Source organism: Anguilla anguilla, chromosome 1, assembly GCF_013347855.1.
Source record: "Anguilla anguilla isolate fAngAng1 chromosome 1, fAngAng1.pri, whole genome shotgun sequence".
NCBI classification, from domain to species: domain Eukaryota; kingdom Metazoa; phylum Chordata; class Actinopteri; order Anguilliformes; family Anguillidae; genus Anguilla; species Anguilla anguilla.
The window spans coordinates 31,432,628-31,458,956 of NC_049201.1; the positions used below are offsets into that span (position 1 = coordinate 31,432,628).

The window sequence follows — 26,329 nt, forward strand, 5'->3', positions numbered from 1 at the left end:
CCTGTCTATAAAGGTCCGTCCAAGGCATTTTAGAAGACTCAAAGGGCCCAAAATATAAGAAAATCTGTTGATCTGGACTAAGCCCACTTCAGAGTGACATTAGGCATTAGTTGAGTTAATTTTGTTTTTCTTAAACAAAACAAAGACTTTTTCCTAAATGTGTTTATATAATTGTAATATTTTGTATTTACAATTATAGTGTTAGAATTCATAATAATTTCACAAAAGTATATAAGTTCTCAGAAAGATCATAATAGTTTGATGTTGGCTTCTGTTCTAAATAGAAACTAAAAGCCTTTTTTCCCCTGTGCTTTTTTGTATGTGATGGAAGAATAGTTTCATTTTCTTATGAACCCATATCCTGTACATGATGTCGCAGAGCCAGCTTTTCTTAAAAGGTTACTGTACTTTATTGTGGTGGCCAGCCCTGCTTTTTTCCCACATGACACATACATTTGAATTGCCACCATTTGTAATTCACTCTGTGTCAAGATTGTAGAAATGTGCCACTCTCACTCAAACCAAGATCAAGAGCAGTTTTCCTCACAAGTGTTGCAAAGTATCTCTAAGTTCTACAAATATCAGACACAGACTCTATGTAAGCTGTTTGTGTTTAGCCTATTTTTTGTTTTGTTTTTAAGTAGTATCTTGGGAAATCTCACACTAAGCATTTTAGTGCCCATTGAGGGACTAGGGAAGTATAAAGGGACCTTTCAGAAATGGGGAGTGCAAAGAGGTCTCTGCCATCGCTTAACCACCCTGACGTTCCATTGATCAAAACATCCCATCCACTGTAAGGCACAGGGTTGTTAGAATAAAAACTGTAATTACCGAACGGAAGCAATTAGTGTGCCTTTAAATAATTCAAGTTCTGCCTTAGACCGGACAAGAAAGTACTATTTGTGTACGAGGGAATGAGAGACTTCTGCCACTGTATTATAGGAAAAACAGTGGCGCAGACACAGCATAGCACATCTAAGCATGCATACCTGCATTCATGTTACGTGCTGTATGAAAATATTAGTGTTAAGAATGGTAATAGAATAGATTTCTTGTTTGAACAGTACTTTGAAGTTGATTTTAAGACCGCTATTTATTTATTATAATGCCCAAAAGCATTGCTGTAGTATATGAGCCTTGAGTACGTTTTTAATTTCCAAGAGTAACCCTCATGTTGACAGACTGTTATGAATTCACATGTATAGTAACATAGGCATTCACTAGTCTAGGAAGGAATTGTGTACGTGCATGCGTGTCTATATAAATATACATAGATGAATTTGATACCTTAAATAATTTGTGTCATCCTGAACTTTGTCCTTTTGTAAAGATCACAGAATGTGCTCCACTCAACATGAAAGATTTCAGCCATCTCGACAGAAGAGTGTTTCAGAATGTGTTTTTATCCTTTTCTTAATGAATTAGGCTAATTCACAAGGCATTTTAGCTTGGTATGCCCTGCACTGTATCACTATATACTCATACCAGAGGCATTTTTAAATTGTTTTATAAGATGAACAAGCATGAAAACTCACAAGAACCACCCATTAGGGATAAGGAGCACCTGATTTATTTTTATTGATTGCATCTAATTCAGTCTTTTCCATTAAGGATTATGTAAATGTTTCATAACTTATGTAAGCGTTTCAAGCACGCCAGTGACTCTGTTGTTTGAAGAAAAGTTTAAGAAGTTTATGAGTAAAGGAGAGCTTTTATGATTGGTAAAAGAAATTCAAAGAAGAATATAATTTTTTTTCTGGAGTGTAGCAAGAAGTGTACTGGTGCCCTGTACTTACAAGTGAAAGGGTCAAAGGTAACGAAGGATTGAAAGATAATGCAGTGTTTTTCCTGCATTGAAATGTCTTAGGCAGGTCGCCTAAATGTTTTTTCAAGCCGCCTAAGCCGATCACACATAAATACCAGTAAAATGATTAGAAATGGTCAGTGAATTTATCGGTACAATTTCATCATTAATGATAGTGCATTTCAAGTTTTTTTATACACGTTTTGACCACTTTCAAGTTTATGTGCAACCTTAGACACACAAATTTAAGTACAGTAGTTCTGAAAAGGCTTTAATGTTGTATAGGGTACAAGTAACACCAGCAACAAAAAGAAAGAATGGTACAAGCATTCTTTGAGTGGATGTATAACAATAATTTAAATACAAGAAGCTGACATCTGTGTGGATTCATTAAGTTAAAAGGTTAATTGACATTGTAGCCTAGGTTTTGACTGAGAAAAATGAAATTCCGTTCAAGATACATTACACTTCCAGATCCCACTATTCCTGTAGAATGACCTCCTTAGAATATGTAAATCCTTTAGTATATGCTATATTTCCCCCTCAATTCTGGCACTTACAATACATAACCCTTCAATAAATATTTCAATTGTTAAAATTTTTCATTTTTGTCACATGCTTAATTTTTTGTATAGCCTACACCTCAATACATTGTGGTGGTCTTTTGAAGACCAAAACTTTACATTATAAATTTAGCTAAATATAGAGGCAATGCGTTGAGTTGATGGTGGCAGTAAAGTCAGACTCACTGCAATCCCTGTCACACAAAGTCACCACCTAAGCCGTATTTTGCGCCAGGAAAGACCCAGATCCATGCTAACCCAAAAAGACAATTTAAAAAGAATTAATGACTTAAAATATTGAGGCATTTCAGGTAAATGCCTTCATTTGTATTTGGAGCCATTTTCTATGAATAGTTATAGTTATACTTGTAATAATACACAGTATTAATGTAGGTGAACATTTGTGAACTGTGTCTGGGTGAACATTTCAAACCAGCTTAAAAAAGGCAGATAGCAGAGGAAGTAAAATGCCAATGCTCCATCAGAGTTCAACCCATTGGTAATTACTATATGCAGCTACCCACATCTGCCAGCTAACGTCACTCTAAGAGCTTTCCACAGGCTATTTTTACTTCTTTTGTGTCTTTTGAGGAAGTGAGTGGGTATGGTGGTAAACAGTGACTCATAACTTCAGAGGCATTTTGCACCTGCACAATCAGACACTTTCCGTAGAAAAACATTTGGTTTTACTTCAACTTTAGCATTAACTTGGCTTTTTGGTGCATGATTAAGATTGAACTGGAATCACTGAGAAATGTGTTCATAGATAAAAAAATAAAAATAAAAACAGCCATTTGAGTGCTAATGAGTGTTACTTATTTTTTTGTATATTGCCAAGTACTGTTTTCAAATACATTAAAAGGAAGATTTATTCTTCTACAGCGCACTGTTTAAAAAAACTCTGTTGAAACACAGTTTCTGAGACCTTAAAAGCCTAAACATGGAGATTCAAACAAAGTAGTGAATGCTGTCTCTGAATGCTAACTCTGAAATGTGTATCTGTCCCAGAATGCATTACTATGGAATGTAATTCATTCCATTATCTATTGCATTGCATATGGCATCATAAGTATTCACACACATTAATACTGTCAGGCAAAGTGAGGATTATGTGAAATATGTTTGATTTTCCAAATCCAGCAGTTCCAGTCGACACCCTTGTTTAAGGGAGGCGCCACCGTCAAAAACGATGATTTTAGTTCCATATGTCAATTTTGATATTTTTTGATATTTTGCTTCTATAACTTCTATAGTTTCATAAAACGAACAAACTAAAGGTAAATAATCATTATAAATTGTTAATTTAGATGATAATATAACACCATCGTCAAGTGCACAAAGCATAAAATGAGCTTATGATAGCATCATTTATGATTAGATCCCTCCGTGGTTTTAAAACTGACCTGGTTGAACCATTATCGTTACAATGCTTGTTTCCTGGAGCATACTGCTAGAATGACCATATGTGGCTATTTCCTTTGTTGTCACTGTGAGAATGGATGAAAGACAAACAGAACTCTTTGATTTCATTGGCTACTAGCGTTTAAAGGTCCCTTTAACCTCTTAAGGCACAAGCCAAATTTTGCCAATCCTTGCCCATTTAGGGGGTACCCTATTTAAAGCTTTATAACTCCAGACGTGAACACCACAGAGACTTGAAAAATGGCTTAAATGAAGCAAGACATTTGTACAATTTACAATACTAACACAGATTAGTTTATATTCATAATTTTGGAAGAAATAAAGTGCCACAAATGCAATTGTTTTGACAAAAAATCCAAAATAAATTTGCACTTTTTAAGTTCGCAATGAAATACTGCGAGATTGAATATATGCAGGAGGTTAAACTATACATGTGCTAGGTCAAAAACTTCTTGACCACAAGTTCATAAAATCTAAGGGTGGATATGTAGAACTACTATAGATGTATGAAGCAAAAACTAAGCAGTGTACCCAGCATCTCCAAATCTATCCAAAATGTCTAAATTATGCATTGCTGTAAATCATAACATATCCATGTATTTCACTACAAATCAACTGTTTTGACTCAAGAAAATCACTGTTGCATAATTTTCAAATGGGAATTACAAGCTTTCAGTCAGTACAGTGGTCTAAAATAGCTAGGTGTCCAGAAACATATCCAAAATCTCTCCAAAATTGAATAAAATGTTTTTTGTCCATTATAAAGCATATAAATGAGCCCCTTATGAGGGTTTAAGATGAAACATTGCTATCAGATTTAAAAAATAATGCAAAAACATTGTCACACAATGCGGTACAGTACCTAAATGTGTAATAATTAACTCGTGTGTATTTCTATACTCTGTACTCTCGTATGTTTTATTGTATGGGGATGAGACAACATGAAAACAATTTTCACCCGTCCACCACGTTTTGGCAATGTTCCAGCTCTGACGTCATCACTGTTGCATGCTTCACAAAAACTATTACACTTCCGTCTAACGCTTACATTACAGTGTGAAATATTTACATTATATAACACCACTAACCTATTTAAAAATACTCAATTTCAAAAAGAACGTATATAACCGAAATATTTTGAACGATAATACTTACATAGCAATGGTGAAATCTCCTCTATGTTCAGTAGATAGAGACAGAGAGACAGTATCAATTATATTGTTCTATTCGCTTCTGTTTTTCTCCAGAAAACGATGTCAGCTAGGTCTATCAGCAAACATATGGCTTAGCTATGTTCAGAAGTCCTCAATAATAATAGTATTTTCCAAGAAATTACGAAATATCCTTGAACATGTTTCGTTAGGTGCATCGTATTTGTCTGCTAACAGAGTGTGATTGCGTAAGTGAATGCTATGCTAAGAATATTTTCTGTTACGCTGACCTATAAAACGCTATTCCGAAAGCAGAATTAGACATGTTATACATCGTTAGAAAGCTTATACTCTCGCCTACCGAATAAATGAATTGTAAATCTAGTCAGACTGTACTAAAAAGGGCGACGACGCCGTAAACAACAGGTGTGGTGTTACGCACAGCTATTTTGGAAGATACCCAGGCGTCACAGATGCGCCTATATTTCCCAAACGGATTGTCCAAGACAATATATGACCACGCAGTCTCAAAAGGGACATCTCTACACGTAAAACCAACAGTAAGGTTTTATATTTATTCAATATTTAGTCCCAGATATTGACTGTAGAATGACATGGTATCATTTTTAAAAACTTTTTCTCGTTTATTTCGTTATTCAGTGAGCAGCGTTTTCACTGCTGTATAGGCATATCTTAGGGCTATTGTCGGGTTTATCTTGTTGCTATGACGGAATACGATTTTTTAGTGGTGAAAGAATATTTTTATGAATGCCAAGATAGACAATATTGTCCATTATGTCAAGGGTGGGGGGTGTTTTTTAGATGAGACTGCAGGGAGGGGGTGTGTGTTAAATGAACGACGGGAGCGACAATGGTGGGGCTGCGAAACTCCGTTTTCGGCATAGTTGTCATGTATCGTCTACTAATGAAACGGAAACAACGCGTTTCTGTTTTCATCTCACACTTTGGTTGCAGTAGCACCGAATGTTTGAGTTTAGTAATTTAGGCACGCGGGCGTGACCACCACTAGGGGCTGTGCGCTAAGAGGTTAACAGCCATTTTCTCAAAACTGTATATTGCCCATAGGTTATTCAATTTCTCAACTTTAACAATAGATACAGCTACATAATTGTACATACTGCTTCTTAAATGTTATAGCTAGTGCGTGTCAGAGGCTTTTTTTGATATGTTTTGTCATTTTCATTTTATGTGGCATTTTATCAGTAAAAATAAGTCAAAAACTTTTTTTTTTATTTCAGCATGTACATATTGTTTTTGGAATAATTAATTAAAAAAACAATATTTTGACTAAAGCCTCTGACAAGCCCTAACTATTGTTTTATTGATCACATAAAAAATCAGTTCAGATTTGATCTGTTGAGCTTAAATATTGAATACACTTATATGCAAATTAGCGCATGTTTAATGAGCTAATAGCTCATTTTCATATTTAAAAAAACAAATGAAAAGTCATAATACAAAAAAACCTTGTATTTGTGTGTTTATTCAATTTCATTTTGATATGAGTAAAGGAATTTTGTTTCCTATTAAGGGGTGGTGCCTCCCCTTAATGTTTGACACCTTGAATACCGAACACAAGTGCATCAACAGTTAAAACATCTCACTTATCCAACATATAAAACATATTGATTTGATTTAATTTGGTAATTATTATCAAGAATATCAATTATCAGTTAAATTGCTGAATTTGTTGATAGGCAGAGCAAACTGGCAGATCAACCTTTATCAAAAAGTAGGCTACAACTCAAAACCAGATTAAAAGTTAAAAGTTACAACAAATATTCATGTCTGATTTACAGATGAGGTTCAACTACCTTAAAACAATTAAAGAAGGTTACATGGACAGTCGAGAAATGAGAAATGAATGAAAGAAGATACCAAACCATAGCTTGTTTGTCCCAAAGTAATCCAAGACTAAAATTAAAAAAAACAAAAGACAGTAGAATATTCCAAAAATATCAGAGGTGAAATGTAGAATGCCAAACTCAGATGCCCACTTCCAACTAACAGTTACAAACTTCTTGATAAGTTGCCCAAACTAACTGCCAACTAAAATCAAGCCACATATTTTATTTAGTGAAAGAGAGGAGGGGGGGGGGGGGTTGGACACCCCCTCTTCTCCTGTCCTGTGCATACTTAATTAATGATTAGGGAGGATCCAACTACTTCTGCTCTATTTTGGTGTAGCCTGCCCATAATATCCAACATAGTGCCTGTAGGTATATTAACCCATTTTTATTGTACAGAATCTGATGAGTATGAGGAATTCCAGCATGGGGTTTCCTAGGCCACCCATTCTGACTGACACACACAAACACACACACATACACATACACATACACAGACCCTCACTCACACACAGGTACATTCACAAAATGGCTATCCCCAGTTCATGCTCTGTGTCTAATCTCCGGGCTATGCTGGCCAGGCGCTTTGAAGCTTCTTATAGCTGAGAACGGCCAAATGGTGAATAACATGTCCGACAATACATACAAGGTGTGCTCATGCACACACTTGTTTATATGCAACCCAGCCTTTAAATTGTGAGTATGGGTGGACAAGAAAATAAATTAAACAAAATGGGCTAGATGCCAAGTTTAAACCTTGTGCATCCCGTGAATAAAAAAGACAAATTAAGCTTTCTAATGTATGAAAAGTAAACATCCCCCATTTCTACTACTCATACATATTTGCATTTAATAAAAACAATGTTTTAAAAATTATTTATTCTGTTAATGCTTTTTCATTGCATAGGTTACGATATTTGAGGATCACTGACCTAAATTTTCAATTTAAGGGGAGGCACCACAGGTGAAAAGGTTGATTTTGAGTGGATTGGTCAATTTTGAGATATTGTGATATTTAGCTTCTACAACTACAGTAGTTTCATAAAATATCTGAAACAGTGATCGGAAACTACTTAAAATATAAGGTAGGTAAATTTAGAAGTTTTTATACTAACAGTTTCATATATACCAAGCACATAATTAGCTTTAACAGCCGTTTTATCTAAATTACATATTTCCTGTATGAAAAACTTTTTTCCACAACTTAATTTATAGATACAGGTATGACATATTACATGGTGCTTCTTAACCAAAATATTTGGTAATTTACTGAAGTGATTTTATATATATATTTTGTAAATTTTATTTTATGGGATATTTTATGTATAAACATAAAAAATAATGACCTTTTTGGCATATACATATTGTTTTTAAAATAATTCATGAATAAAACTACATTTTGAAAAACCTCTCTGTAAATTACCAGTTATTGAAACTGAAATGATCTCTTTCTTAATCCACTGAGAGAAAAAAACAGTTTTAACTCATTTGCAATTTGGCCTTTTTTAATTATTCATGAGCTAATTTGCATTTGGGCAGCACGGTGGTGGTGGTGCAGTAGATAGCACTGTAGCATCACAGCAAGCAGGTGCTGGGTTCGAATCTCAGCTTGGGGCCTTTCCGTGTGGAGTTTGCATGTTCTCCCCGTGTCCACGTGGGTTTCATCCCACAGTCCAAAGACATGCAGGTAGGCTAATTGGAGACTCTAAATTACCGATATGTGTGAGTGTGCGAGTGAATGGTCTGTTTGCCCTGCGACAGATTGGCGGCCTGTCCAGGGTGTATTCCTGCCTCTCCCCCAATGCACGCTGGGAGAGGCTCCAGCACCCCCCGCGACCCTGCTCAGGATAAGCGGGTATAGATTATAGATGGATGGATGGATAATTTGCATATGTTCCTAAAAAAATGTATAAAAGTCATAACGCAAAAAATGTTTGCATTTCTGTCCACATTCAAAATATAATTGTAATTTTTATTGGGGGGGGGGGGGTGGTAATCCCTTTAAACACCTCCCCTTTAAACATCATGTGGCTGAACTCACAACAAAAATAAATTAATTTTCTAACTAGGTTCTTGTACTACTGTATATCCATGACTTTGACATAATATGTAGCCTACACTCTGTGCCTTAAGACTTGTAGTGAGGCTAGCTAGCTAGAAATCCAGTTAGGCTGATAGTATGTCTCAACAGCAAATCTAAGAGCTAACTAACAGGTTCAGTAAGTTAACCTACTGAACCTGTTGTCATAGCAAACATTTAATAAGTAAGTTTGTTAACAGCTAGCCAGTGTCTGCGGGGGCTTGTAGCAGCCAATAATGTAATAACTGCCAATAACGTAGTAATATTTCCTTTCTTAATGTAATAAAAGCCGATAATGTAATAACTGACCAATAATGTAATACATTTTCTGAACCAATAACGTAATAACTTTTTGCATATAATGTAATAAGTTATTACATTATTGGCTACAGTAATAAAAGCTGATAATGTAATAACTGACCAATAATGTAATACATTTTCTGAACCAATAACGTAATAACTTTTTGCATATAATGTAATAAGTTATTACATTATTGGCTGGTTATTACATTATTAGCTGGGTTTTTAAATAAATCATAAAAAATGTAATAACAGGAGCCGATAATGTAATAATATACTTATATCGCTTTAAGTTTTATTTTTGGCTATAAAGTGTCACACTTCTATGACACTTACCCTTGCTTCCTCTTTCAAATAGCTGCTCAAAAACCTGACCACACGCACACACACACACCTACTCTCTCTCTAGGAATTATGACTATTTATTTGTTTGTGGTGCTTGGTTAGACTTATCTCCAGCCCTGCCTTCTACTCCTTAACCATTTGAGTACCAAATGAAGTGCGAGCACATATGTTTGCAAACACAGACAATTACTCTTATGTCATATAATATGAAATCTATACCTCTTTGAAGATGCTTTGTCCACGAATACAAAGACCACCATTTCTTTTCATGAAAAATGTCATCTTTAATTAAATGTATTTAAATAACTTTTTCAAGCAAACTGTTTCAACCACACTATTATAGCTATTCAGCACTCTCTCTCTCTCTATGTATATATATCAAACCTGACTCCTGAAAGGTTACATGAAAATGTATTACCAAATCAGAATCCTTGCCCTATTGACATCCCTGGCTATTTGAATACAGTCATGACAAGCTCAACAAAGAGTCTAAAACCGAAGCAAATGATATCTATAGTTCATTCTTTTTTATTTTTGCCATTTTCTCCAATTAATCGTTATATTAATTCTGTGTGTGTATCACGGTCCTGGTCGATGCGCTATCCTCTGTTGGTCTGGGGAGGGTGTAGACTACCACATGCCTCTGATACATGTAGAGTCGCCAACTGCTTCTTTTCACCTGACAGTGAGGCAGAGGTGGGAGTAAGTCACACTTGTGCAAGTCACAAGCAAGTCTCAAGTCTTAACCTTCAAGTCTCAAGCAAGTCCCATGTCACTGTGCTTAGACTCAAGCAAGTCAAGTCGAGTCACCATGAAAGAAGTGCTTAAAACAAGAGAGAAAGGGACACAATGGCAAGCCATGTCATAAGAAAACTGCACCTGTTCGTGAGTTAGTTAGTTTCTACAACTAGGGATGGGGATGGTTCGGATTTTATCAATACCAATACCACTATTGATACTGCTTATCAATACCAATACTTATCGATACTCTTATCGATACTTCCTAATTTGGTGTGCAAAAGACATGTTTTTAAAAGAATTATCAGTACTACTTTTATATTAGTTTGGGCAAAAAATATTTAACTAAGTAGTTCTGTTGATAAAATGACACATATTGTTTTCTGAGACAAAACATGATGCTGGGACCAATGGTATAGATACTTTAAATGTAATGTGTATCAAGAGAATGTTTAGTTCTTTAAAAAAAGGGACGGTAAACCATCCTTTATTATTATGATAAAACTGAAAGTTATCTTTGTAGGTCATGTTATATACTATATTTTACAGTTTAGAATTTTGCATTAATAGGTTGAAAGCTGAGCACAAGGGATAATAGTGCCAGTTTGGTTGAAGAAGTTATTTAAATACACTTGATTAAAGATTATATTTTTCATGGAAAGAAGTGGTGGTCTTTTTTATTTGAGAACACAGCATCTTCAAAGAGGTATAGATTTCATATTATACAACATAAGAGTAATTGTCTGTGTTTGCAAACATGCGTGCTCCCACTTAATTTGGTACTCAAATGGCAAAGGAGTATAAGGCAGGGCTGGAGATAAGTCCAACCATCAAGTTACACAAACAATTAATTCCTAGAGAGAGAGAGAGAGTAGGTGTGTGTGTGTGTGTGTGTTTTCTCAGAGTTAGGACTAAGATTCAGGGGTCAGGATTGGCCTGGTTTTTGAGCAGCTATTTGAAAGAAGCAACAGTAAGGGTAGGCCTAAGTGTTATGGAAGTCTGACACTTGATAATAAATAAAACTTATACATAGTGATACAAGTATATTATTACATTATCGGCTCCTATTATTACATTTTTAATGATTTTTATTAACCCAGCTAATAATGTAATAACCAGTCAATAATCTAATAACTTATTACATTATGTGCAAAAAGTTATTACGTTATTGGTTCAGAAATTGTATTACATTATTGGTCAGTTATTACATTATCGGCTTTTATTACATTAAGAACGGAAAAATTATTACGTTATTGGCAGTTATTACGTTATTGGCAGTTATTACATTATTGGCTGCTACAGGGCTGTTTATTCATTCATCTGTAAGGTGCTGAATTTTAAAGATTCTATTGTTAGCAGTTAGCTTTTTATAGAGAGCACTTTTTTTTTTTTTACTTTATTCAGACTGGTAGAAAAGCTGCCATGTTGGGAACCAAACCCCAGCCTGCGTAGAGGGTCTTGCATATGGCTGTAGAGTTGGCTGCCCGACTGCACAGCACCAAACATTTCATAATAGGAGTTAGCTTTTAAAATATGCGTACTGCTTCCAAACTGGTTCCTCTGTCTGTATTGTTTGTTCTTTGCAGCCTGTATTTCTCCCACGTCAGCTAATGAATTGACTTTTTTCATCCTTTTTCTGATTAGTTGAGCAAGCAAACTGGTTAGAGGAATAAATTGACAGAAGCATGTGAAAATATAACTGGATATTTACATGTTTACATTTCTATCGGCAAACATACAGTACTGTGCAAAAGTCTTAGGCACCTGTAAAAAAACGTGGTACAGCTAAGATGCTTTCAAAAATAATGAAATTATAAATACCGAAAAAATAATATAAAGAGCAGTAATTAGTTAAAAACTAAATAAAATAAATGTTTGGTGTGACCACCCTTCGCCTTTAAAACTACATCAATTCTCTTAGGTACACTGTCTGGCAGTTTTATAAGAAAATCGGCTGATAAGTTGTTCCGAGAATTTTGGAGAACTTGCCACAGTTATTCTGCAGATTTTGGCTGTTTCGCTTGCTTCTGGCTCTCCAGGTAATCCCAGAGACCCTTGATCAAGTTTTTATCTGAAAAGTAGTCTATTACTTAAAATATTGCTTTATTTAACAAAATACAAGATACAAAATGTATCTGTAAAATTTCATTTTTTGGAAAATTCATGTTTGGAAATCTCAGATTTGCTCTTTAAAATTTAAACTGTGTTTTACAACATGACTTTCTTACAAATGGTTGTTCTGTGATTCAACCATCGAGGGCCCAGACATCTAGATTCATGTGGGAATGTACCTCAGCAAACTGTAAACTAAAGAGGAGTTCACAAACTATGCTTAAAATTAAGCTGATCTTTAATAAAATTTTATATAGAATGATATGTTAATTTATTGTGTAAACAAAATCAGTTGACCAGTGAAACCATAATCCATGTTACCATATAACCTGTTCTTACATGACAAATTTTCATTGGCATTTCAAAACTCCACTGGGATTTTATTGTTAACTGAAAGCTGAAATTCTTTAAACTTGATATCTCAAACCCCCTAAAACGATGGCAGCTTCATCACCCTTCAAAGCACCTTTTTCTAACAACATGTGTTTATGTCATATTATAGGCTTTAGAAGAAAGTTACAAAATTTTTGAGTAAACTGCCATGAGTGTGTTACTGAAAGTTTAAGTCAACATTTCTTCCAATATTCTTTCTTTAATTTTCTATTTCAGATGATGTGTGGATTTGGCAGTAATGAAGTGATTGGATTGAGTGGCTGCTTCCTTTCTAGAAGACGCTGCTGAAGTAGACAGAAAAAAGGAATGGATTTGTGAGAGTAAAATGAGCTTTTGCTTTAACTCATTTTAACAAAAAAAATTGTCATAAGGAAATAAACACCCCTTAAGTGTTTGGAATGTAAAACAAGAAAGAAAGTGGTCCAATGTCAATTAAAGAAAGTTTTAAAAATACGATACATCCTAAGAGGAACATCTTGTGGAATAATCTAAGGAACTCATAATGGGAGGACTGTATGTTTAAAGACCATCCTTGTGGGCAAATATGTGACATGTCCTCTTGTTTTAAAGCAGTTTAGCAAACATAGATTTGATCTTTGGGGAATAGTGTCGAAGATGGAGCCGCATGAATCTGCTGCTGGGCAAAAATGCACCAAGGAAATTAGAGAGAAGAACCTAAACCAGAGGAGGTGGGTCTCAGAACCCACTGCCAGCTCAAAAAGAAGCAGTTTTGCTGATTCACAGGATAAAAGGCATGTGCAATGTGATGACGCTCTAAGTAGGGACAGTGGTGCAATCAGCCATATGGAAAGATGTAGCCCTGGGACACCGCCATCTCCTGCAGTTAGTCATTCATCTCATGAAAGTGAGATCCATCAGCCTTTGCCCAGTGCTTTCTCACACCAGTCTCCACATTCTTATCCTCAACCGCCTGCACGAGAGACATTCCCAGTGGGCACAAAGCCACGGCTGCAAACTGGCATGGACACACAGGGCTGGACCTTTGCTGGCCAGCCGCAGTTACGCATGTCAGATGATTTGTACCAGGGGCGCTCCCGTGGTCGCGGGGCAGTGTTCTCCCGCAGGAAGTCCCCCAGTTTCTCTTTCAGCAAGCACTCCCAGTCTGGAAAAGAGCAGCTGGAGGACACACACAAGAAAGAGCAAAGGCCTAAGAAGCCTGGGAAGTACATTTGTCATTACTGTGGGAGGGCATGCGCTAAACCTAGCGTGCTTAAGAAGCACATTCGGTCACATACCGGTGAGCGCCCCTATCCATGTGTTCCTTGTGGCTTTTCTTTTAAAACCAAGAGCAATCTATACAAACACAGGAAATCTCATGCCCATGCTATCAAAGCAGGACTTGTACCATTTTCTGAATTAACATCCACACGTGTAGACACAGATCAGACATCCCCACTGGGAGAAGGGGAGGTGCATTCAGATGGAGAACAGAGCACAGATACCGACGAGGACACAGGTGAAGTGTTGACACTCTTTGGCAAAAGCAGCCCCCTGCCCCACATGCCCCTTGAAGCCGACAGAAGCACAACAGGGAAAGATGTCAGTGAGACATCTTTTGGTGAAGAATTTTCTGGAGATGGAGCCAGGGGCTCTGCAAATTTGCCTCTCCTAATCGTCCCAAAACAGGGGATTCTGGTGCCAGCTGTGCAGTGTTCCAAGCTGACAGAAATCGAGGTACCTCCAGTCAGTCCCCGAGAAGGAGGTGGAGAGGAATGCCACACTGTCAAACAGCGGCTTGCTCTGAGACTACATGAGAAGAAAGGACAGGACTCAGAATCATCATTCAACCTCCTGAGCCCTCACAGCAAAGGCAGCACAGACTCTGGCTACTTCTCCCGCTCTGAAAGTGCTGAGCAGCAAGTCAGTCCACCTATCACAAATGCAAAATCGTATGAGGAAATCATGTTTGGAAAGTATTACAGACCTAGCCCCAGGCCTCGGCAGTCCATTACAGTGGGGATGGCAACTACAGCCCACAAAGACATTAATGTAGCTGACATTACTGGGAAACGAGGCGTTGTGCAGAAACTAGCCATGAGTGATATTTCTGATGATCACATATCCCATCATTACGCAAAAGACAAAAATATAGTTGACTCTGCGAACCTGCATGCTAACATATTTTTAAGAGGAAACCTTATAGGGACACAGAGGATAGAAGGCTTCAGCCAAAAACAGTACCCCCTAACACATTGCCAAGTCAACACTGTTCTCGAGGCACCTTCTGATACAGGCTCGCTAATAAGAAGCAATTCAATGCCTACGTCCTCTACAGGTAATCTCGACATTCCACCAGGTTTGCGAGGGAGCCATTCATTTGATGAGAGGATGAAGGATGAAGTTTTTTATCCAGGTTCTGGAGGTCTGAGGAGGTTGAGAAGACAAGCTGCTTTTGAACTCTCATCCCATGAAGGGCATGCAGAATCAGACACTCAGGGAACCATTTTAAAAACCACTGTTCTTCTATCTGGAGCAGCAAAACTAGGGGAGCATAGTCCTCTTGTGCCAGAGTTGAAAGGCTATAGTTCATACAGCACTAAAGTCGGAATGGAGGGTTACCCTGAATTTCAGCTACAACTCATGCACCAAAGGCAGGCTATGGAAAGTGCCACCAGGAAACGCAGGAAGGAAAAGAGTGTTGGGGATGATGATGACAGTCCCAGTCATTGCAGCAGTGACCACAGCAGCTCAATAGAAATGCTGGGATCCCCTGAGGACTGTGATTCAAAGCTACTGAATCAAGACCCATTAAGGGCTACGTCTACTGGGAAAGGACACATCCACAGTGTATACAGCCAACTAGACAGCATTGACATTGGCACCAGAATGTCATTGGAGGATAGGATGCTCATTCAAGACCCTGACCGAAAGGCCACAGGCAACGTCATTTCTGTCATTCAGCACACAAACTCTTTGAGCAGGCCTAGCTCTTTTGAAAAGTCAGACTCTGTTGATCACTTATGTTACCAGCAAGGCAAGCCATCTAGTTTCTATTGTGAGCAATCTGACTCAGAAAACACTGAAGAAGTGCAGAGCATGGGTCCAGTCTTGAGGTCTGAAAGCATGGAGCAGCAACAAAGTGATTGCAAAACAGTCCACACTCCACACAGACTGGTCCGTCAATCCAACATCCAAGTACCAGAAATAAGAGTGACTGAGGAGCCTGAAAAACCAGAAAAGAGCCCAGAAGCACAGGTCAAAGAGCCTGAGAAGCACGTGGAGGAGTTCCAGTGGCCACAGAGAAGTGAGACACTCTCTCAGCTTCCCGCAGAGAAGCTGCCCCCAAAAAAGAAACGCCTGCGGCTGGCTGAAATTGAGCACTCCTCTGGGGAATCTAGCTTTGAGTCGACCTGTACCAGTCTCTCCAGGAGCCCCAGCCAAGAGAGTAACCTGTCTCACACCTCAAGCCTCTCTGTGTCATTGGACAGAGAGGAAAGCATCAAGTCGGCTTCCCCAGTGAAGCAGGAAGATCTTGGGAGGCAATCTGAGTTCCTGACAGTGCCAGGACTGACTCAGCATCAGCAGAGAGAGATGAGGCGCTCCTCCTCAGAGCAAGTACCTTGCACTTTGCCTATAGAGATCCCAGGGAGCCGGAGCAAGTCATTTGACTATGGAAGTCTTTCTTCCTCATCTAGACAGGGTGAAATCTATGCAAGTGCTTCATCCATGAAGGAGCGGAGACGGGGATACCTGGTAAGACAGGCATCCTTAAGTGTTCACCCTGAAAGTGTGGTGCAAGACAAAACCTTGGACGCTAAGCAAGAGCAATCTGAACAAATGCTTAATAGTCTTCATCGATCACATCCTGCTTGGCAGAGTGCTCCCTTGCCTTTACTTGGTACAGATTGTGATGTATTGGTTGCTGATGTAACAAGACACAAGAGAACCATTCATCCAGTCCTCAGTTTACATACCCACCCATTGCAGCTTAGCATCAATGATCAATCGGATGGTCATTTGGTAACCCAAAAATTATCACACTCACCTGGTCAGCAGCCTTCAGGAACAGACAATGCAACTCATGAAATTCCCAGTGGAGAGGTAGCATGGTACTCCTCCCTTCACAGTAGCATTGCACAACCACAGTTCCTGCCATTTCAGCCAGGCATCCTCTGGCACCAAGAGTCGACAAAAAGACACAAGCAGCACACTCCTCTCCATACACATCAGCTGCAGAAAATGCAAATCAAGCCATCTTGTGTGCTGCAGTCTCACCAGAAACCTCTCCACTCTCCTCAGCTGCCTCAGATTCAGGAGCAGGTGGATTCCAAAATTCTCAGCTGTAGGTCCGACCAGAGCTACTTGTATACCCCAAAAACTTCTCCCTACCAGGTTAGCGATCTATCAGGAGCATTCTCCATGAGTCCACTTCTGGTGCCGCTGAGTCAGGCATCACTGCCTGGTATAGTGGTACCTGTTAGAGTTCAGACTAATGTACCATCTTATGGGAGCCTGATGTATACTAGTGTTTCACAGATGTTAGTCACCCTTGCCCAGGGTGGAACGAGTTCCAGTATGGTCATGTGCAATGTGTCAGACGTCTTTCAAAATGCACTCCCCAAGCCTGGAATAAGTCTTTCTCCGATATTAGCTGAGCCAGAAGGGTCTTCACACTATCACTGTAAAGTATCAGAACCTATGCCAGTCCATATAAACACAGGAATCCCTCTGTCCTTGACATGCGGAACTATCTCAACCACAGATGCTTCAAGCATGGGGGGCAACAAACGCATGTTGTCACCAGCCAGCAGCCTGGAGTTCTTCTCAGAGATCAAGCAACAGAAAAGAGTGAAGGAGGAAAGAATGTACGGTCAAATTGTGGAGGAACTGAGTGCAGTGGAGCTTAGCAATTCTGGCGCAGCAAATGATGGTGGCGAGTTGCAGAAAACAAGCCCTCAAAAGGATGACATCTCTTCAAAATTATTTTCCCTTTATACTGATGAGGCATGCAGGAGTGGTCATAGCACGCCTCCTCGACCAATGCTCCTGGACAGTCCTGAAGGAAGGGAATCTCCAGAGAAGCTGGAGGTAGATGAACAAGCCTGCGAAGAGGGTCAGAGCTCAACTCTCTCCACAGATGATGCTGAAGAGGTCAAACCGGTGGATAATGACAAGACACCTGAGACAATGCAGATGGAACATCCTAGTGAGGGCGGAAGCTTTTTGCTTACCAGCATTCAACAGGCCTCCCAATTCCTGAGCCTTCGCACATCTACAAGTGTGAGCTGGTGCTTCTTGAATTACACTAAGCCGAACAATGCTCAAACAGTCTCTCTCTCTTCTGTCTATGCCTCATGGTCCGTGAGCTCTTATAATCCAAACCCACCAAGCCTGAGCACAAAAGCAGCTCTAGCACTTTTGTGCTCCAAGCAGAAGAAGAACACAGCAATTTATACAATGGCTGCCATGTATCAACCTGGAATGGGAAAACTTGTGTCATCCTACTTCTGTACGCAGAAATCTGACCAGGTAGGAAAACAGTGATTTTAAATGAACATATTATTTATTATTCTGTTTGCAAGTGTTATGTTGTGTCACATTGCTGTATCTACTGCCCATTAAATATTTTAAATCAGGTCGGGAAAATGATTAAGGAGCATCAGTATTTGAATGAAGGAAATAATTTTTTTATTGAGTATAATCACTCAGCACCTACCCATTTTCTGTATGTTCATTATTGTACATCTTACTACTTTCGGAAGTAATATTTCCTTTGATGTAAAATACTCTATTTTTTGTGTTTAGTTTCAGTGAAGTCAGTGCAGCTATGATTATTTTCATTTTTGCACTTACAGGGGAACCAAGAGCTTATGCAGTTGAACATAATTAAGTCTGAGAAGAAAACAAAGGGGGTCAGCTGTCGTGAAAGAGTGAAGGAGGACCACCGAGAGAAAGAGGTTTCCCAAAAGCAGGCTGAACCAACCCGCATCAAAATCTTTGAAGGAGGGTAAGTAGCACAGAGGTTAAGGAACTGTGTTCGTAAATAAGGGCTGCAGGCTTGATTCCATGGATGTTTGCACCTAGGTGACATTTACAGTTATTTACATTTACAGATATTTACAGTTTTGCTTCAGTCAGTATTCAATATTCAATAATTCAAAATTTCAGTATTCAATTATTAATACAGAAGCATACCAAATTTATAGACATTGGCTCTTATACTTGCTTATTGGCATCTGACAGACTGTTCTGACAGACTGTTCTGTTTAATTTGTAGAATGCACCTGTAATACTGTATTGTTAATATCTTGTAATGCTAACTACCAAGTTGTGTTTTTCTCTTTTCTAAAGGTACAAATCAAATGAAGACTACATTTATGTGAGGGGTCGTGGCAGGGGGAAATACATCTGTGAAGAGTGTGGGATTCGCTGTAAGAAACCTAGTATGCTGAAAAAGCACATCCGCTCTCACACTGATGTCAGGCCATACGTCTGCAAGTTCTGCAATTTCGCTTTCAAGACTAAAGGTTGGTGCCATTTTTTAAAATAACCATTACAGTAAATGTATTTGAAGATATAGTATCCTCTTTGTACAACCAATATGAAAAAAAATGAGTAAAGAAATAATTTAATAATAACTACTACAAAGATTTGGAGGCTACGTTTAGCCGAATGTAGGTGGAGTTATCATGTACTGTCAGTTACAGGCTTGTACAACCCAATCAAATTGCCTTGTCCTCAGAGTACAACATCTATAGTCATTGAATCATAACTCATCCCATCACTCCTGCTGCCATACAGGACCACTTAAAATATATTATAATTACTACAGAAACATTGTTTACAAAGGAATTAGTATTTGCAGTATTTTCATTTTGTAAAATCTTGATTGCCTATGACAAAATTAGCAAAATGTTCATTCTGAACATACTTGAACAGATATTTTATACTGAATTTATGCACAAAGAAGCTATTTATACCCTTTGTTTTGATTTCAGGGAACTTGACGAAGCACATGAAGTCCAAAGCCCACATGAAGAAGTGCTTGGAGCTGGGAGTGCCAGTGACATCTGTGGAGGATGCAGAGGTGGAAGAGCCTGGTGAGATTCCAGGTCTTCCATGCGAGGGGACCTGTTCTTGCAGTCAGTCAAAACTAATAATGTCAAAATTGAAGCTGTCTTCAGTGAATGATGCTAGCACCAACTGTGATCAGAATCCGTGCACCAGGGCAGCACATTGGCCATTGCATCACCCAGGGAGGGAGGGATAAAGATCTGCTTGTCTCATTGCACAAGAGTGATTTAAATTTAGCCTTAGTCTGCGTTAAAAAACATGTTTGGAATGAAATAACATTCAATGCCGAATCAGCTCTCTGGATTTGCTGGATCATGGTCAATTCTGTCACTCATAGTGGCATTCTATATTGATATGTTCTGTAACCTCATTGGTAAGATCCTGTATTTGTGATTTGCAAAAATAGAGAAATTCAATAACCAGTGCCTTATTAAGAAGCTGAACGTTGTAATAATTAATCTGTTTCCTTTCAGACAATGCAGATTATGATCAGAAGGATTCTGGGAAGGTGGGCATGTCGGGTGTTGTGGCAGAACACCAGTTCTCAGATGTCGATGACTCAGAAGGCCCAGAGGATGATGGGGATGAGATTGAAGAGGATGATGACGATGATGATGAATATGAGGGAGACTCCACCCCGAGAACTCGCTCCAGGAGTGCAAGCCCTCGTCCCAACACAATCGCATCTCTCCCCACCTCCCGGGACCCTGCTACCGAATTCCCTGGCTCCGCCCCCAAGCCCCCTCTCTTCAGCTACTTCCCCACCCTTCCTAGCATCCAGATCACACAGCTGGCAGGCGATTCCTGTAGCTCCGAAAGCCAGGTGCACCTACAGCCGGCCCGTTCAAATAAAGAGCATGGGAAAAACTTGGACATACAAAGCTCCATAGAGGAGGACATTAGCTCCACCTCCTTCGACACCCCCCTGTCCCACCTTTTGTCTCCAACCTGTGGCTCCTCCCCCACCAGAGAGTCCTCCTCCCCCTCCCGCCGGTACCTGTCCCCAAAGAGGGACCTATCCCCACGAGGAGGCCTGTCACCCCGACGCGAGGCTTCCCCCCTGCACCACATTGCACCCAAGAAGCGGGACCTGTCTCCCAGGGCCCACCTCTCACCCGCACCCCTTGGCAGGCCCCTGTCCCCTGGGAGGGATATCACCGGCAAGCGGGAGCTATCACCCAGGAGCCGCCACAGGGGCATGATCCGGACTGTGTCCCCCAGACGGGGTTCACATCACCACAGCGCCCCCTGGGATCTGGGGCAGTACCTGCTGCCTGAAGCAGGGCAACTGAACCAGGTAATCAAGAGCCACACTGGTGTCCATGGCAGCGCTTTGCTTTACAGCTTGGATACCACTTCAGTTCACTGCGATTGTTATTTTAAAACTCTGAAATTGCTTAATTGTTTCTTTTATCTTAATGCAATATGACAATTCATATACCCTGTGTGAGCTGCAGGTAATTGAAAGTGAAAGCTGCAGTGTTCACATGTGTTTGTATCATATTCACCCATTTTCTGTTAGGAGAAACACAACCATTTTTTGTGATAAAATCACTTCAGGTCATATGGTAAATGCAGGATAATCTGTGGCCTGGATCAACTGCATCAAATCAACATTTGTCCTTGCACACATTTAAATGCTCCCACCATGCACTACAGTATGAGAAAGTTTGTTTGGTAGAAATTACATTAGCAAAACAAACTTTTAGTTCTGCACTGGAGTAGTCTCATTATTTCCTGCTTCCTGTTTCCAGGAAAAGAGGAAGAGTCCACTGCAGGGAATGCGGCTCTCTGGGGAGGTGACGGGTAGCCAGGATTCCACAACGGTGGCTCAGCGGGGGCTGTTCAGCCACCTTCCCTTGCACTCCCAGCAGCAGGTGCGAACACCCCTCCCCATGATCCCCATTGGTGGAATCCAGGTGGTCCACTCTGCCACCGGCCCTGCCCAGCCCGCGCGGCTGCCCCTGCGGAGGGACCAGTCGGAGGATTCCTCCGCCGGCGATGTCCCATCCCATCTCCCGGAGAGCGGGACCAATACGCAGGCCACGGACGGAGCACCCAGGTCACAGGAGAAGCTCGTTTCATCCGTGGCAGCTCCAACGGCAGCCTGCAGTGCATATAGCTCTCCCCAGGATCAGGTGCTTGAAGTGGGGGGTGAAGAATGCAGACAGGATGAGAGCATTCAGACATGCACCAGGGCCATCGCATCTTTGAAGATTGCTTCGGAGGAAGCCCTCGAGAAAGCCACGGAGGCTGTCAAACTCCATCCTCCTTCTCCTCACAATCAGATTCCCTCAGAGGACATGCAGGTCAGAATTCAGAACGTTAGTGGCTCAGAGCAGGACAGTTCTCAGGCAGACATGTCGGCCCCTCCACCGGAATCTCTTGGCTCTGAAAAGGACAAGCTTGGTACCCCTGAAACTTCGTTGGGCCATAACACTTTCTACTGTAAAAGTGCCATTGAGAGACAGTCAGGTCAACAGGGCCTCAGGGAGATGCCAAAAAGCACAAAGACGGGTAAAGATTCTTCAAAAGAAACTATGGAATACAGGTGAACCGAAGGATTAAAGGAGATTTGAGTGAAAACATTCACACATACAAAAACTTGTCTTTAAAAAGCAAATTTACAAGAAATTATATAGATTGAATCTATTTATAGCATGCCTATTATAACCTGGTGTGTTATTTAAAGATTTGTTTTTATTGAAAGTTTCCAAAATTATGTTAACTTATATATGAGCCTGACCAAAATTGAGAATGGACTTTTCCTGTGTTTGTTGTTTAGTATGGTACTTTTAAATGAACTGACGTTTGTGCCTTTTTGTTACTTTTTTGCTTATATTCATATAAGCATACTAAGCAGGTCAAAATTGTAAATATATGGAGTTTGTGTATTGGCTTTGTAATAAATGTAATTTTTCTTCTTTATCAGCCGTCTGGATGATGTGAAGTATCAATGCACACAAGGTTGCACTAAAAACATATTTTTATATGAGTGAAGTTGATTTGCTTGCGTGTACAGCAGCTGTTCTGTAATAATTATTTATTGTAACACTTTCATAAATTGTACATTTTTCTTAATGTTGTGGATGCCTTTTTGTATGTAACAGATGGGTTTTATTAGCCCATTTAGAAAAAAATGTGCATTCTGTAAAATTGCTTTAAACATTAGAAATGTCTATGCTTCTATACATATATATATATATATATATATATATATACACTTATGCCTAAGTCCTATTCACACTGGACTGATTTTCCCCATCTTCATGGTATTTATTGACCTTTTCCTCACTTGGGTGCACTTTTGCAGGATATGCCTTGGGTTTTTGTTTTCTTTTACTTTCCTACAATTTTGCCAATTGGCTGCGTACTATCACTTTTGAAACTATTGGTTAACAAAATTCTACATAGCAAAATTATATTATATTTTTAGTAAAAAAAAATCTAATATTGAATATACTTAATATATGGTTATTTACGCCATTATAGTGTGTGAAAGAATATTAAATTGATGCTTAAAACCTGTAAATAATGAAAGCTGCAACACGTTATCACCCTGACTTTTTTCCAGAGGAATTCGCACATAGGTATGCTAATTCAAGTGTGGAAGGTTATAGAGGTCAAGTTATCATGTAAAATACCCTGGAGGGAAGTCTGGAAAGCTAGTTCTGGGTAAATAGTACTTTAGTGTTATACACTGTATACACTGCACTTGTGATTAGATCAACAGCTGCATATGGTAATTTTCTTATAAATGCTTGAAAATTATGTATCTTGTATTTTTGCCAGATTGACCTCAACTAACTGTTAGTTGAGGCTCAAATTTTAGAAGTGTTCTGCATTAAATGAATGAATGTGCACTTTTCCCCCCTTTTGCTCTGACTGAAATAGTGGTGAGAGTATTAAAGGTGTTTGGTTTTATGTGAATCACATCACACTAGGTACTTGGTTTATTGAAAGTAAAGGAAACATTCCGGCTAATGTAAATCATCATGTGAATGATTACACACACAACATACTGTACGTATGTGTGCATGAAAAGAGCTTGTGGGCAAGAAAGCTGATCACCCTCTCTGCAAGCCTAGAATTGTCATTGCATAAGTCTATGTCTGAAAGGGAAAGGGATTTAGACATTATACATCAAATTATGTGTAACCCACCAGTATAGTTGTCTATATTCATAGATGTTTCTTTTGAAATTAAAACATTTCAAATTTGTTTGATCTCCACTCAGCCCAAAGTAATTTTGGCCATGTTGTCAGAGCACACCCTCATGTGCATGTACAGTACTCTGATGTGTGTGTATAATCAGTAATTTTATTCGGTTTCATTTTTGTTACCTTTCCCTGGTATTTGCTTCACTGTATTAACTTGTTTTTAAGAATGGAATAGTCTTCAATTGGAATAAAAGCACAACTGTGGTTAAAAATAAATGGGAGAGAAAAAATGGAGATTGAAAAAGAACAGGATTTTTGATGAAAAAAGTTTTAAATCATTGGTACAGGTAAAAATGAGATTGTTTTAAAAAATAACACTATTACGGTAAATTGCATGTTACAGTATGTATGCTCAATTACATTTATGTATCTCTTACTATGATAATGTGTTAGGGGCTGGAGTTTTTACCTCTGGAAGGGAAATATCTCTGTTACATTATATTTATAATAGGAAAAAAGTTGACAATAAGTGCTACTGTAATCATAAATATAAATATTTTGTGTATTTCACAGCTTGATGTGTAAATGTGGAGAAAATCCAGATATTACACTTTAGTATAACAGTGCTACCCTTTGCACAGTCTTCTGTCAATCAGGAGTTCCATATTTATATGTATTTTTTTATTTTCCCCCCACGAAGACTTTGAGAATTAACTTAGAAGTTACAATACTGCATTCTGTCTTTTTTTCAAGTTTTTAAAAAACTCCTTTGATGCACAGGGTTCCTGTCAAAGTTTTATCTTTGATCAATCCCATGATGCCATGTTGTTTGCAGAAAATAATTTTGCAACCACTTTCATATCATTGTTGCTCTCCTGTTTCTATGTATTGTAACGTATACTTATCTGTGATCCAGTAAGGGTACTTACAGTCAGCATTCTGATAGTTTTATGTGTTCATTGCTAAGACCAGTGCGCCTTTCAATATAGACTACTTTATAATCCATACAGAAGATGTATGTTACGCAGATATGCTCTGACATGACATTACATTTGTTCCTGTGTTCTGTGAATTAATGCTGTTTGGTGCTGCTCTCACTGGAGTTTAGGTTTGGGATGCTAATACGAGAATCTGCGGTCCTTCATTCTGAAATATAAATCTTTTTTAATGTCTGTTGGGGTGCTGTGTTCTTTCTTTAACATATGCTGCCTATCTCTGCAAGAACTGCAGTGGCAGAGAAAGGCGTACGCTTACGGCTGTTTGACCTATGACGATTAAAAATGGGACCAATTTATACTGCCACTGACAAAAATGAGTCCTTAATGCATGAACAGCTGTGGAGATGTATTTATTTTTCATGCCTGAAACCTTTGTCTTTTTGGGCTTAGAGCTGAGGTTGTAAATATGAAATATGAGGTTCCAAGCAGGTATGGTATTCACAAATATGGGTAAGGGTGTCCAGTGCGCTTTTCCCAGGTTGAGTCATAATATTGTGGCCCAAGAGAGGGCAAAACAGATGTCCATCTTCTATATACATTATGTGTGAGAGAGAGAGAGAGGCAGAGATGGAAAATTTTTTTGGTTTACTTGTGAGTGAGTGACAGTAATATATTGTCCCATTTTGGATATTTATGATATGATTGTCTGGAAGAGCATTAGTGCAGTGTGCTTGTCAGTGTAGGAGTAGGTATGTGAAAACCTACTTTATGAATTTTCCATGCATTAAGCAATAAACATATGACAGCATAATTTGACTAACATGTTATTTTTTAGATTTAAAAAACTGACATAAAACTTATTGAGTCTTAACTGAGATTTTTATCTGTATGAAACATATCCATGTGGAGACATGGCAACATAGAGTTTCTATCTTGACCATTTGCAACTGCAAATGCTCCTCTGTCTGTTGCTTCACGCTTGTTGTAAGGATTTTTGACAGTATTAAAAGGGCCATTGATAATTTATGCACTGGAATAGCAGCATACTACTTATTGTTTGACACCTTGTTTAGTGGTCACCATAGATAATGTAATGGACAAGCAGAAGCAGGTTACCCTGAAACTTGAATTTAATACACATATTGAACTATAGATAATATGCTGTACATATCAAACCATAACTTAAAATTTTTACATTTCCAGGAGTCAGGAAATATTACAGTAACATTTATTAGAGAAACCAAGAGTAACACTTAGTATGTTCAGCCAAACACTTAAAGAACCACCATTGGTGGCTTTTTGTGATTTGGGAGAAGGATGAGAGCTGCGTGATGGAAAAGGACCTTCAGAATGCCTCACATTTCTGTTTCTTGTCAGCAATCATTTTGGAATAGAAAAACATGTTCCAGTTTTGCAGTGT

General features: G+C 38.8%; 1 protein-coding gene across 5 annotated transcripts in view; it reads left to right on the top strand.

Moving 5' to 3' along the window:
- hivep2b (HIVEP zinc finger 2b) overlaps nt 1–25,143 on the top strand; it is an 84,902-nt gene extending 59,759 nt beyond the window's left edge. For all 5 annotated transcript variants that reach the window (XM_035412340.1, XM_035412357.1, XM_035412348.1 and 2 more), the window contains 6 exons: nt 12,993–18,266; nt 18,593–18,744; nt 19,089–19,264; nt 19,736–19,837; nt 20,285–21,108; nt 21,566–25,143. In XM_035412340.1, coding sequence (XP_035268231.1) covers nt 13,392–18,266; nt 18,593–18,744; nt 19,089–19,264; nt 19,736–19,837; nt 20,285–21,108; nt 21,566–22,366 — 6,930 coding nt within the window. In that variant the 5' untranslated portion in view covers nt 12,993–13,391 and the 3' untranslated portion in view covers nt 22,367–25,143. The remainder of the gene's footprint in view (nt 1–12,992; nt 18,267–18,592; nt 18,745–19,088; nt 19,265–19,735; nt 19,838–20,284; nt 21,109–21,565) is intronic.
- Nucleotides 25,144–26,329: the final 1,186 nt, after the last annotated feature.